General features: G+C 47.0%; 2 protein-coding genes across 4 annotated transcripts in view; one reads left to right on the top strand and one right to left on the bottom strand.

Moving 5' to 3' along the window:
• RPA1 (replication protein A1) overlaps positions 1–9677 on the bottom strand; it is a 66186-nt gene extending 56509 nt beyond the window's left edge. For 2 of the 3 annotated variants that reach the window (XM_025362519.1, XM_025362521.1), the window contains exon 1: positions 9522–9677. In XM_025362519.1, coding sequence (XP_025218304.1) covers positions 9522–9554 — 33 coding nt within the window. In that variant the 5' untranslated portion in view covers positions 9555–9677. Of the gene's footprint in view, positions 1–9513 lie in introns of all 3 variants that reach the window. The other variant, XM_025362520.1, reaches the window with a different exon arrangement.
• Positions 9678–9772: 95 nt separating this feature from the next.
• Positions 9773–13732, top strand: part of SMYD4 (SET and MYND domain containing 4) — a 45912-nt gene continuing 41952 nt past the window's right edge. Inside the window, exons 1-2 of the mRNA XM_025362518.1 lie at positions 9773–9920; positions 11654–11799. Of these exons, the coding sequence (XP_025218303.1) occupies positions 11666–11799 (134 nt within the window). The 5' untranslated portion in view covers positions 9773–9920; positions 11654–11665. The remainder of the gene's footprint in view (positions 9921–11653; positions 11800–13732) is intronic.

Here is a 13732-nt window from a genome sequence, read left to right as displayed (position 1 = left end):
CAAAAAAAAAAAAAAAAAAAAAAAAAGAAATTGAATTTATAATTCTAAATATTCCAAAAGACAACACTCTAGGTCCAGATGGCTTTACTGGTGAATTCTAACATTTAAGAAAAAACAAACAAACAAACAAAAACTTGCATAAATTATTTCAGAAAACAGAAAAGACAAGACTTTCTTTCCAAGTCATTTTATGATGTTAGGTTTACTACAACAGGGAAAAAAAAAAAAAAACAAAGACCACCCCATACAGTGGTTCATGCCTATAATCCTAGCACTTTGGGAGGCCGAGGTGGGAGGACGCTTTTGAGCCCAAGACTTCAAGACCAGCCTAGGCAACATAGCGAGACTCTGTCTAATTAAAAAAAAAAAAAATCTTCAGCAAAATAATAGCAAATCAAATCCAGCACTATATAAAATGGATAATATGTCATGACCAAGTGCGATTTAGTCAAGGAAGGCAAGGTTTATTCAACAACTGAAAAATCAATGTAATTTGTCACATTCACAGAATAGAGAAAAATCATTATCAACTGAACAGATACAGAAAAGGCAGCACTTATTCATTATAAAGTCTTAGCAAACTAGGCATAGAAGTAATGCTTAAACTGATAGCTGACATCTACAAAAAAAATCTATGGTTACCATCACACTTAACAGTAAAAGACAATCACAGACTACTAAGATCGGGAATAAGGCAAGGATATACCTCTTAACATCTTTATTCAACGTGGTATTAGAGGTTCTAACTCATGCAATAAGGCAAGGGAAAAATGGGCATAAAGATTAAAAAGGAACTGGCCGGGCGCGGTGGCTCATGCTTGTAATCCCAGCACTTTGGGAGGCCAAGGCGGGCAGATCACTTGAGGTCAGGAGTTCGAGACCAGCGTGGCCAACATGGTGAAACCCTGATTCTTCCAAAAATTAAAAAATTAGCTGGGCGTGATGGCGCATGCCTGTAATCCCAGCTGCTGGGGAGGCTGAGACAGGAGAATCGCTTGAACCCAGGAGGCGGAGGTTGGAGGGAGCTGAGATCGCGCCACTGCACTGCAGCCTGGGCGACAGAGTGAGGCTCCCTCTCAAAATAAAAAATAAAAATATTAAAAAGGAACAAATAAAACTTCCTTTATTTGTAGACAACGTGATCCTTTACACAGAAAATCCTATGGTATCTATAAAAACTAGTAAGTTGATTTAGCAAGTTTGCAGGACACAAGGTGGGTTGTGGAAAAATCACGTGTATTTCAATATACTAGCAATAAACAACTGAAGAATGAAATTTTCAAAAATGCCACTTAGACACCATCAAAAAAAAATTTATTTTTTGAGACAGTCTTGCTCTGTTGTGCTAGAGTGCAGTGGCGCAATCTCAGCTCACGGCAACCTCTAACGCCCGGGTTCAAGCAGTTCTCCCGCTGCAGCCTCCTGAGTAGCTGGGGTTACAGGCGTGCACCACCACATTTGGCTAATTTTTGTATTTTTGTAGAGATGGTTGGTCACCATGTTGGTCAGGCTGGTCTCGAACTCCTGACCTCTGGTGATCTGACCGCCTCAGCCTCCCAAAGTGCTGGGATTACAGGTGTGAGCCACCACACGGGGTCTCAAAAGTAAATTATTTAGGGATATATTTAACAGTACATATGTAAGAACTGCACACTGAAAACTACCAACAAGGCTCATGCTTATAATCTCAGCACTTTCGGAGACAGAAGGAGGAGGATCACTTGAGCCCAGGAGTTTGAGTCCAGTCCGGGCAACATAAGGAGCCCCATCTCTATAAAAAGTTAGCCAGGTGGGGCCGGGCGCGGTGGCTCACACTTATAATCCCAGCACTGTGGGAGGCCAAGGCGGGCGGATCACGAGGTCAGGAGATTGAGACCATCCTGGCTAACATGGTGAAACCCTGTCTCTACTAAAAATACAAAAAATTAGCCAGAAGTGGTGGTACACGCCTATAGTACCAACTACTCAGGAGGCTGAGGCAGGAGAATCGCTTGAACCTGGGAGGCGGAGGTTGCAGTGAGCCAAGATTGCACTATGGCACTCCAGTCTGGGTGACAGAGAACCCATCTGAAAAGAAAAAATATATATATATTAGCCAGGTATGTGGTGCCTACCTGTAGTCCCAGCTACTCAGAAAGCTGAGGAAGAATCAGCCCAGGAGGTCTAGGCTGTAGTGAACTGTGATTGTACCACTGCACTCCAGCCTGGGTGACAAAGCAAGACCGTGTCTCAAAACAAACATCTGTTTTCATTTTCTTTTTCTTTTCTTATTGTGCTTTGTTTCTCTATACTTCAGCGGATGCAAAGGGATCAGCACTTTGGGAGGCTGAGACAGGAGGATTGCTTGAGGTCATGAGTTCGAGAACAGCCTGGCCAACACGGCGAAACCCCGTCTCTACAAAAAATACAAAAAGTAGCTGGGTGTGGTGGCGGATGCCTGCAGTCCCAGCTACTCGAGAGGCTGAGGCAGGAGGATTGCTTGCATCTGGGAAGCAGAGGCTACAGTAAGGTGAGATGGCACCACTGTACTCTAGCCTGAGTGACAGAGTAAAACCCTGTCTCAAAAAAAAAAAAAAAAAATTAGCTGGGTGTAGTGGTCCCAGCTACTTGGAGGGTGAGGTGGGAGGATCACTTGAGCCAGGGAGATAAAGCTGCAGTAAACTATGATCATATATGTCACCGCACTCCAGCCTGGGTGATTGAGTGAGATTCTGCCTCAAAAAAAATAAAAATAAAAATAAGAAGTGAAGCTGGAGGCCAGGCACGGTGGCTCAGGCCTGTACTCCCAGCATTTTGGGAGGCCGAGGCAGGCGGATCACATGAGGTTGGGAGTTCGAGACTAGCCTGGCCAGCATAGTGAAACCCCATCTCTACTAAAAATACCAAAATTAGCTGGGTGTGGTGGTGGGTGCCTGTAATCCCAGCTATTCAGGAGGCTGAGGTAGGAGAACTGCTTGAACCCGAGAGGTGGAGGTTGCAGTGAGCTGAGATTGCGCCACTGCACTCCAGCCTGGGTGACAGAGTGAAACTCCGCCTCAAAAAAAAAAGAAAGAAATGAAGCTGGAGAATTTACAATGCCAAAATTCAAGATTTACTATAAATCTGCAATTTTTATGACAATGTGGTATTGACGTAAGCACCAACATAGAAATCAATTGCAGAACAGACATTCCAGAAATAGAGATATACACATATACAGTCCATTGATTTTATCTAAAGTGACTAAGTCACTCAATGCAACAGGATAGTCTTTTCAATAAACAGGGCTGGAACAACTGAACATCTGTATTAAAAAAAAAAGATCTATATATTATAGATAAAATAGTAAACTTGAAATGCATCATGGACCACAAGGCAAGGCTAAAACTATAAAACTTCTGGAAGAAAACACAGTATAAAAGATTTGTGACCTTGGGTGGGGTAGGCAAAGATTTCTTTTTCTTTCTTTTTTTTTGAGACTGAGTTTCACTCTTGTTGCCCAGGCTGAAGTGCAATGGCGCGATCCTGGCTCACCGCAACCTCCGCCTCCTGGGTTCAAGCCATTCTCCTGACTCAGCCTCCTGAGTAGCTGGGATTACAGGCACCCATCACCACGCCCCACTAATTTTGTATTTTTAGTAGAGACAAGATTTCTCCATGTTGGCCAGGCTGGTCTCGAACTCCCGACCTCAGGTGATCCACCCGCCTCAGCCTCCCAAAGTGCGGGGATTAAGGCATGAGCCACCGCGCCCAGCCTAGCAAAGATTTCTTAGGACACACAAATACAAGTCTGCAAAAAACAAAACAAAAACAGACAAAAAAACACAACCTGATAACCTGGACTTCACCAAAATTTAAAAGTGCACTTCAAAAAAAGAAAATTTCAAAAAAGAAAAAGCAAGTCACAGATTGGGAGAAAATATATGTAATATTTATATTTAACAAAAGACCTATCAAGAATAAAGAATTCTTACAACGCTTTAACAAGCACAAAACCCAATTTTTAGGTGAACAAAAGACATGAACAGACACTTCCTTTGTGAACATATACAAATGGCCAGTAAGCCCATGAAAAGATGCTCATTAGTCACCAGAGAAATACAAATTAAAACCACAGTGAGATACCTTTATACTTTCACTAGACTACTCAAGATCAAAGACTGATGACTGGTAAGGACATGGAACAACTAGAATTCTCATAATCACACTGGAAAAGTTTGGCAATTTCTTTTAAACATTCAGTTACCTATGACCCAGCAATGACATGCCTAGATATTTATCCCAGAGAAATGAAAACATATTTCCACAAAAAGATTTGTACTTAAATGGTCATAGCATCTTCATTTAAGCCAAACGATGAAAATAACCCAAATGTGCAATAATAAACAAATTTTGTTATAGTCACACAATGGAATACTACTGAGCAATACAAAAGTGCAAATTACTGAATTAACATGGATAAAGCTCAAAAACCATTTTGGTCCAGAGTAGTGGCTTATGCCTGTAATCCCAACACTTCGGGAGGCCCAGGTAGGAGGATCACTTGAGCCCAGGAGTTCAAGATCATCCTGGACAACACACCAAGACCCCATCTCTACAAAAAATATTTTTAGGCCGGGTGTGGTAGCTCACGCCTGTAATCCCAGCACTTTGGGAAGCCAACGTGGGTGGATCACGAGGTCAAGAGATCGAGACCATCCTGACCAATATGGTGAAACCCCGTCTCTACTAAAAATACAAAAATTCGTCAGGCATAGCTACTCGGGAGGCTGAGGCAGGAGAATCGCGTGAACCCAGGNCAAAAAAAAAAAAAAAAAAATTTTTTTTTTAAAAATTAGCCAGGGCCGGGCGCGGTGGCTCAAGCCTGTAATCCCAGCACTTTGGGAGGCCGAGACGGGCGGATCACGAGGTCAGGAGATCGAGACCATCCTGGCTAACACGGTGAAACCCCGTCTCTACTAAAAAATACAAAAAACTAGCCGGGTGAGGTGGTGGGCGCCTGTAGTCCCAGCTACTCGGGAGGCTGAGGCAGGAGAATGGCGTAAACCCAGGAGGCGGAGCTTGCAGTGAGCTGAGATCCGGCCACTGCACTCCAGCCTGGGCGACAGAGCGAGACTCCGTCTCAAAAAAAAAAAAAAAAAAAAAAAAAAAAATTAGCCAGGAGTGGTGACATGCACCTGTAGTCCCAGCTACTCAGGAGGCTGAGGTGCGAGGATCTCTTAGTTCAGGAGGTCAAGGCTGGAGTGAGTCATGACTGTGTCACTGTACTCCAGCCTGCGTGACAGAGACCCTACCTCTCGAAAAAAAACAAAAATTTGCTGAAAGAAGCCACACACAAAAAGGTAGATATTATTTGATTCCATTTATATGAAGTCTTAGGAAAGTCAAAACTAACCTACAGAGAGAAACCAGAACACTGACTGCCTCGGGTGAGGACGGAGGTGGGGAAGGAGCGGGAGGAGGGGTGCACTGATGGGACTATTCTGTATCTCCACTGGGGCAATGCAGTTACAGGGGTGCGTACATTTGTCAAAGTTCATCAACCTGTACACTTAAAATAGGTGTGATTTGGCTGGGCGTGGTGGCTCATGCCTGTAAATCCCAGCACTTCGGAAGGCCAAGGCGGGCAGATCATGTGAGGTCAGAAGGTTGAGACCAGCCTGGCCAACATGGCAAAACCCTGTCTCTACTAAAAGTACAAAAATTAGCCGGGCGAGGTGGCGTGCACCTGTAACCCCAGCTATTAAGGAGGCTGAGGCATGAGAATTGCTTGAACCTGGGAGGCAGAGGTTGCAGTGAGCTGACACTGCGCCACTGCACTCCAGCCTGGGCAACAGGAGACTGTTTAAAAAAAAAAAAAAAGGTACAATTTACTATATGTAAGTGAAATGTCAATGACAGTGATTTTTCTAAAAAGCAGTTATTTCTGTGGAATAGAAGTGGACAAGGTAGGGCAGAAGGTCAGTAATTACATTAAACACCTCTTTCTTTCTTCTTTATAAATGAAATAGAGACAGGATCTTGCTATGTTGCCCAGCCTGGTATCAAACTCCTTCTTGGCCTCAAGGGATCCTCCTGCCTTAGCCTCCCCAAGTGACATTAACACATGTGAGCCACCATGCCCGGCCATAAACACTTTTCTGTTCCGTTTGATTTTAAAACCACACGCATATATGAGAGGAATTGAAAAAGTACATGAAAAATGTGCATTATGGCCGGGCGCGGTGGCTCAAGCCTGTAATCCCAGCACTTTGGGAGGCCGAGATGGGCGGATCACGAGGTCAGGAGATCGAGACCATCCTGGCTAACACGGTGAAACCCCGTCTCTACTAAAAAATACAAAAAACTAGCCGGGCGAGGTGGCGGGTGCCTGTAGTCCCAGCTACTCGGGAGGCTGAGGCAGGAGAATGGTCTAAACCCGGGAGGCGGAGCTTGCAGTGAGCTGAGATCCGGCCACTGCACCCCAGCCTGGGCGACAGAGCAAGACTCTGTCTCAAAGAAAAAAAAAAAAAAAAGAAAAATGTGCATTATGAAAAAACTATCCATGCATTTCAAAAATGTTTTGCACTGAAATAAACTCATACTAACTTGTTATAACGTGTCTGAACAAGATCTAGTGTGAGGCACTAAGAAGGATTAGACATCAATTTGAAAAGAGTCCCATAAGAGCAACATGAATTCTGCTAAAATGGAAGCAACAATGAACACCAAATTCAAGGTGAAGCTTGGGTGGAAGAAGGGTGAAATCACCAATGCTTTATGAAAGAAAAGTATATGGAGACAATGCTCCAAAGAAACCAGCTGTTTACAAATGGATAACTCATTTTAAGGGACAAGGCCAGGCACAGTGGCTCATGCCTATAATCCCAAAGACTTGGGAGGCAAGGCAGCAGAACTGTTTGGAGGCCAAGAGTTCGAGACTAGCTTAGGCAAGATGGTGAAACCCCATCTCTACACAAAATTAAAAAAAAAAATTAGCTGGGCACGGTGGCATGCACCTGTAGTCCCAGCTACTCGAGAGGTTGGGGTGGGAGGATCACTTGAGCCCAGGAGTTAGAGGTTGCAGTGAGCTATGATCGTACCACTACACTCTAGCCTGAGAGACAAAAAACGAGACTGTCATTTAAAAAAAAAAAAACTACGGCCCGGTGCAATGGTTCAAGTCTGTAATCCCAGGACTTGGGGAGGCCGAGGTGGGCAGATCACTTGAAGACAGGAGTTCAAGACCAGCATGACCAACATGACAAAACCTCGTCTCTACTAAAAATACAAAAAGTAGCTGGGCGTGGTAGCACACGTCTGTAATTGGGAGGCTGAGGCAAAAGAATCGCTTGAACCCGGGAGGTGGAGGTTGCCACGAGCCGAGATCGCGCCTCTGCACTCTAGCCTGGGCAACAGAGTGAGATCCTGTCTAAAAAAAAAAAAAAAGAAAATCCCTAGTAAGTATACAAAGCGACAAAATGTAATACTCAAGGGCACATATGTTCGGCCAGGCGAGGTGGCTCATGCATGTAATCCCAGCACTTTGGGAGGCCGAGGCAGGAGGATCATGAGGTCAGGAGATCGAGACCATCCTGGCTAACACGGTGAAACTCCATCTCTACTAAAAATACAAAAAATTAGCCGGGCATGGTGGCGGGCGCCTGTAGTCCCAGCTACTTGGGAGGCTGAGGCAGGAGAATGGCGTGAACCCGGGAGGTGGAGCTTGCAGTGAGCTCAGATCCTGCCATTGCACTCCAGCCTGGGCGACAGTGCGAGACTCCGTCTCAAAAAAAAAATGTTCAAATGCCCCATGGAAGAAGGTAGGAGTATGAAAAATACCAGAAATCTAAATTAAAAATAAAATGTGGGGGTGACTGGAGAGTAGGCTGAGAGTATGCTGTGGATGGGAATGGTGGCAGGAACGTATGCTGAGTGGAAGTGAACAGCCCAGGCAAAAAAAAAAAAAAAAAAAAAAAGATGGTGCCAGTATGGATGGAAAGAAGCCGATGGGCTTGGTAGATCTACATGAGGTACAATACACTTCGCTTGGTGAGGAACTGGACGCCCAGGTGATGGACAATGTAGGAGGAATGATTTCTCAATCTCTGGTTAGCACTGAATTGAACAGATAATGGTACCTTTCGTGGAGATAGGGATCAAGAGGCCCAGACTTATAAAGATAATGAATTTGCTTTGGGATATGTATATTGAACTTAAAAGCCTCTGAAGCATGGAATAAGCAGATAGATTATAGAAGTTTGTCTTTTAGAGTAAAGGTGGCTCAGTACAAAGAAATTTGGCACGCCTGTAATCCCAGCATTTTGGGAGGCCGAGGCGGGCGGCACAATGGAGGTCTGGAGTTCGAGATCAACCCGGCCAACATGATGAAACCCTGTCTCCAATAAAAACACAAAAAAGTAGCCAAGTCGCCGGGCGCGGTGGCTCACGCCTGTAATCCCAGCACTTTGGGAGGCCGAGGCGGGCGGATCACAAGGTCAGGAGATCGAGACCACGGTGAAACCCCGTCTCTACTAAAAATACAAAAAATTAGCCGGGCGCGGTGGCGGGCGCCTGTAGTCCCAGCTACTCAGGAGGCTGAGGCAGGAGAATGGCGTGAACCCGGGAGGCGGAGCTTGCAGTGAGCCGAGATCGCGCCACTGCACTCCAGCCTGGGCGACAGAGCGAGACTCCGTCTCAAAAAAAAAAAAAAAAAAAAAAAAAGTAGCCAAGTGTGGTGGCGCACACATGTAGTCCCAGCTACTCGGGAGACTGAGGCAGGAGAATCGCTTGAACCCGGGAGACGGAGGTTGCAGTGAGCCGAGATCGCGCCAGTGCACTCCAACCTGGGCGACACAGTGTGACACTCACACAGTGAGTGTTGCCCAGGCTGGAGGAAAAAAAAAAAAAAAGAAATTGCCTTTGGGAGTCAAGAGGGCCTAGAGGGAGCCTTGAGTCAACAAAAATTTACAAAGAGGGGCCTGCAAATAAGACGGGGATAGACCCGCCAAGCTGAGCCACTAAAACCCAAGGAAGAGGGTGTGACCAGAAGAAGCAGGGCTCAAAAGCAAACGCTGCTGAGAACTCAGGTAAGCTGAAAACGGAAAAGGGCTGGATTTAGCAACTTGGAGGACACTGGTCCCTTGAGCCAGGGTTTTCTACAGCGATCAAGGGGATGGCTGGAGTGGAGGGGATGGTTAAAGAGTTGATGAGAGGCGAGGAAAGGAAGTGGCTGAAACCAGACAAGAAGTTTGGCTGCGGGGCAGGAAAGGAGAAGAAACAGAAAGTGGCCGCAGGTGGAAGTTCGAGAGAAAGGCAAGCGTTTATTTACTTTGTTCTTAAGTAGGAAAAACGTGAGCATGTTTCAAAGACGATCGGAAGAATGCTTTGAGGAGGAGGTGATGACACTAGACGGGCGCTCGGCGGGTCCCCACCGCCCCCCGCCTTCTCCTCCCCTCGCGTTCATCCCCCGTCGCCCCGGGCTCCCCTCCCCCTCTCCACTCCGCGAGGCTCGGGGCCGCAGCCATCCCGCACCGCCGGTCCGGCCGCCGGCACCTCCTCACCGCAATGGCCCCCTCGCTCAGTTGGCCGACCATGGCTCCGCCGCCCCGACTCCCGCGCAGACCCCGCTACAGCTGGAGCTTCCCCACCGGGGTCCCGCGCGCTGCGCAGTTATTGGCCCGAGGAGTTGCGTGCGCCGCTCCCGCCCCCGACGTGCGCGCGGCCCAGGGGCGGGCCCGGGCGCTGCGCAGCCGCCACATTGGCCGAGGCGCGGCGCACGTGACCCGCTCGCGGGCCCAAGGGAGGCCTGGCGCGGAACGCGGAACGCGGGGCGCGGGGCGGGGCGCCGAGGGGCGCGCCAGGAGCTACGCGGGGGCGGGGAGGGAGTCCGCGGCCCAGTTCCGGGCGCCTCGGAGCGGGCTCACGAGGCTTTCTCGCCTCGGTTTCCGGCGAGTGCACGGGTTGGTAGCCCAGAGGAGGTTAAAGCTGTTCCCTGAGACCTCAGCTGCTAAATGGAGTCGCAGCAGTGACCCGGTTCCTCCAGCAACGCGGGGCTGACTTCTCGACCGGGGCCAAACCCTGAGCTCGGCACCGTTGGGGGGCGGTCTCCGAAGGGGAATCAGACCTGGTCCCTGTCCGTGGAGAAGAGGACAGTGTGTGGGGGCACTTTATGCCGTGAGTAGCCCCAGCGCCAGGTAGACGTGGTACAGGCCCCAAGAGTGTTGGAAATCAGGGAAGCCTTCCCAGAGGAGGTGCCGTTTGAACCGAGTCGAAGAACGAACCTGTGGGAATTTTCCAGGTGGACTCCATAAGCCAGGGTAGGATTGGTCCGGAAAGCACGAATAGCCTCTGCCAAAACCTTGGAGAGATGAAATAGCCTGGCAAGCCGGGGATCGCAATGAGTAGTTCAGTATGCAAGGCTGCAGAGGAACAAGTGAGACCTGAGAATTAGAAAGTCAGCCAAGGGTCAAGTAAGGACGGTTTTGTCCTGGGCTTCCCGATATGCTTGGAGTAGCGTTGATGAATTTAAGGCAGAGCAGTGACTTCTGTCTCAGTGTTGGAGGCTGGATTGAAAGGGGGGGGGGGGGTGCCAATGGCATGGACACTAATTATGACACTCTAGGAAGAATGCTAGACGAGATGGTGAGGACTTAAACCGAAGGAATGACCTGGGGGTTGAAAGAGAACGCTGAACTATATAAGAGAGAGAAATACCTGTTAATTGAATAGTTGCTGGGGTGGGTGAGAAAGAAAAATCTGGGGAAGTGTCTCAGGTTTCAGACTTGAGAAACTAGGGGGATCAGGCCGGGCGCGGTGGCTCACACTTGTAATCCCAGCGCTTTGGGAGACCCAGGCTGGAGGATCACCTGAGGTCAGGAGTTCGAGACCAGCCTGGTCAACATGGTGAAACCCCATCTCTACTAAAACTACAAGAATTAGCCAAGAGTAGTGGCGCACTCCGTAATCCCAGCTACTCCGAGGCTGAGGCAGGAGAATTGCTTGAACCTGGGAGGCAGAGGGTGCAGTGAGCCGAGATCGTGCCACTGCGCTCTAGCCTGGGGGATAGAGCAAGACTGTCTCACGCACAAAAAAAAAAGACTAAGAGGACACGGATGATAGCTATCTAGTCTGCTTCCTCTTTGTATAACCATCACCTGCATGGTGCCTGTCACAAAGTAGTCTTTCAGTAAATATTTCTGAATGGAAGGATGTTGAGTGAATTGCTGTGAGAGAATATAGATCTTTCCTTAGCATATAAACTAGAGGAAAAGACCACAATAATTGATTTTATTGCTTTAGGCTTCCTTGAATGAAATCTTGATTTTCTTTTTTTTTTTTTTTTTTTTTTTTTGACACAGAGTCTCTCTCTGTTGCCTAGGTTGGAGTGCAATGGCATGATCTCAGCTCACTGCAACCTTGGCCTCCCCAGTCAAGTGATTCTCTAGCTTCAGCCTCCAGAGTAGCTGAGACTACAGGCGTGCGCCACCACACCCGGCTAATTTTTTTGTATTTTTAGTAGAGACGGGGTTCACTGTGTTAGCCAGGATGGTCTCGGTCTCCTGACCTCATGATCCACCCACCTCGGCCTCCCAAAGTACTGGGATTACAGGTGTGAGCCACTGCACGGAGCCAAACTCTTGATTTTCTAAACTTGTGCATTTGTAAGATTCCTATTTTCTTACTCATTTTATAGATCGAAAGCAGCATGGATCTGCCTGTGGATGAGTGGAAATCATACCTGCTTCAAAAGTGGGCTTCACTCCCAAAGTCCATTCAGCTCACAATTTCTACAGCAGAGACCTTGAGCGATATCTTTCTTCATTCCTCTTCACTTCTTCAGTAAGTACATGGAAGCGTTAACAAGGCAATTGTGATCTGAAAAACGTTCTGTTTTGTCATTTGCTCTGAAGTAATCTCTGTCTCTCTCTCTTTCTTAAATAGAGATCGAGTCTTGTTATGTTGCCCGGGCTGGTCTCAAACTTCTGGGCTCAAGCAATCTGGCCTCCCACGGTGCTGGGAGTACAGGTGTGAGCCATCATGCCTGGCCCAGTAATATCTCTCTTTTTTTTTTTTTTAATTTGTTATTATACTTTAACTTCTAGGGTACATGTGCACAATGTGCAGGTTTGTTACGTATGTATACGTGTGCCATGTTGGTGTGCTGCACCCATTAACTCATCATTTACATTAGGTGTATCTCCTAATGCCAACCCTCCCCCCTCCCCCCTGTAATATCTCTTTTTGATGGAAAATGCCTGAAGTGCTTTTCGTGGTTGCTTTCTATCCCAGCATGTCCTGTGAACTAATTCACTTCTGTCATCCCACAGGATTAGCCAGATCTTTCCTCAGGAAAGCTCTCCCTGAGCCTCAGCTGGGCCATCTTTATTCTGTACATTACAACGCTGTGTGATTTTCCTTTATATATGTGTGTGCTCTTTTGACTAATGCCTGCATTTGCCACTAGATTATGAATTTCATGAGGGAAGGGACCATCTTTGTATTTGTTTGTGTTTCTTTTTTTTTTTTTCGAGACAGGGTCTCGCTCTATCGCCCAGGCTAGAGTGCAGTGGCGCAATCTCAGCTCACTGCCTCTGCCTCCCAGGTTCAAGCGATTCTCCTGTCTCAGCTTCCCAAGTATTTGGGATTACAGTCGCACACTACCACGCCTGGCTAATTTTTTTTTTTCTTTTTTTTTTTTTGAGACAGGGTCTCACTCTGTCACCCAGGCTGGAGTGCAGTGGCACGATCTCAGCTCACTGCAACCTCCGCCTCCTGGGTTCAAGCGATTCTTATGCCTCAGCGTCCTGAATAGCTGGGATTACAGGCATATACCGCCACGTCCGGCTAATATTTTTGTATTTTCAGTAGAGATGGGGTTTCACCATGTTGGCCAGGCTGGTCTTGAACTCCTGCCCTCAAATGATCCACCCACCTCAGCCTCCCAAAGTGCTGGGATTACAGGCATGAGCCACTGTGCCCGGCCTGTTTGTCTTTCTATAGACAAAAATAGTGCAGTGTCAAAAAACAAGTGCTCAGTAAACATTAATTGAATGATAGTTTGGTAAAGTATATAAAGTTCTTAGTTTAGTGACTGGCTTTTATTAGTGCTTAATATGACATATAAACCAGAACCTTATACATTTGCAGATCCACAAACACACACCTTTCAAGTTCAAGGTTGACATCTTTGTGCCAGGAACTGGCACAGTGCCTGGCACTTAGTAGGTGCTCAGATATTAATTGAATGAAATAATGAGTTCAGTTTTGAGCCTTGCCAGTTCAGATACTTGGTACAATTAGGGTTATACTTCTTTTGTTATTCTTCTTTTCTTTTCTTTTTTTTTTTAGATAGGGTTTTGCTCTTGTTGCCCAGGCTGGAGTGCAGTGGGGCAGTCTTGGCTCACTGCAACGTCCGCCTCCCAAGTTCAAGCAATTCTGCCTCAGCCTCCCGAGTAGCTGGGATTGCAGGCGCACGCCACCACACCCAGCTAATTTTGTATTTTTAATAGAGACAGGGTTTCGCCATGTTGGGTAGGCTGGTCTCCAACTCCTGGCCTCAGAGGATCCACCCGCCTTGGCCTCCAAAAGTGCTGGAATTGCAGGCATGAGCCACCGCACCCGGCCCCCCAGTACATTTTTATTTCTAGCCTATTTGTGTCCCTTGCCCATTTTCTAGTAGGTTGTCTTTCTTTCTCTTGTTCATTTGTAGGAGATCTTCATAAATCTAGCTGTGTAATTCTTTGCTATGTAAGTTATTATTTGCTATATACAT

The sequence above is a fragment of the Theropithecus gelada genome, chromosome 16, assembly GCF_003255815.1.
Source record: "Theropithecus gelada isolate Dixy chromosome 16, Tgel_1.0, whole genome shotgun sequence".
NCBI lineage: Eukaryota > Metazoa > Chordata > Mammalia > Primates > Cercopithecidae > Theropithecus > Theropithecus gelada.
Note: the sequence above shows the minus strand (reverse complement) of the source record. Positions and strands in the feature narration are given on the sequence as shown.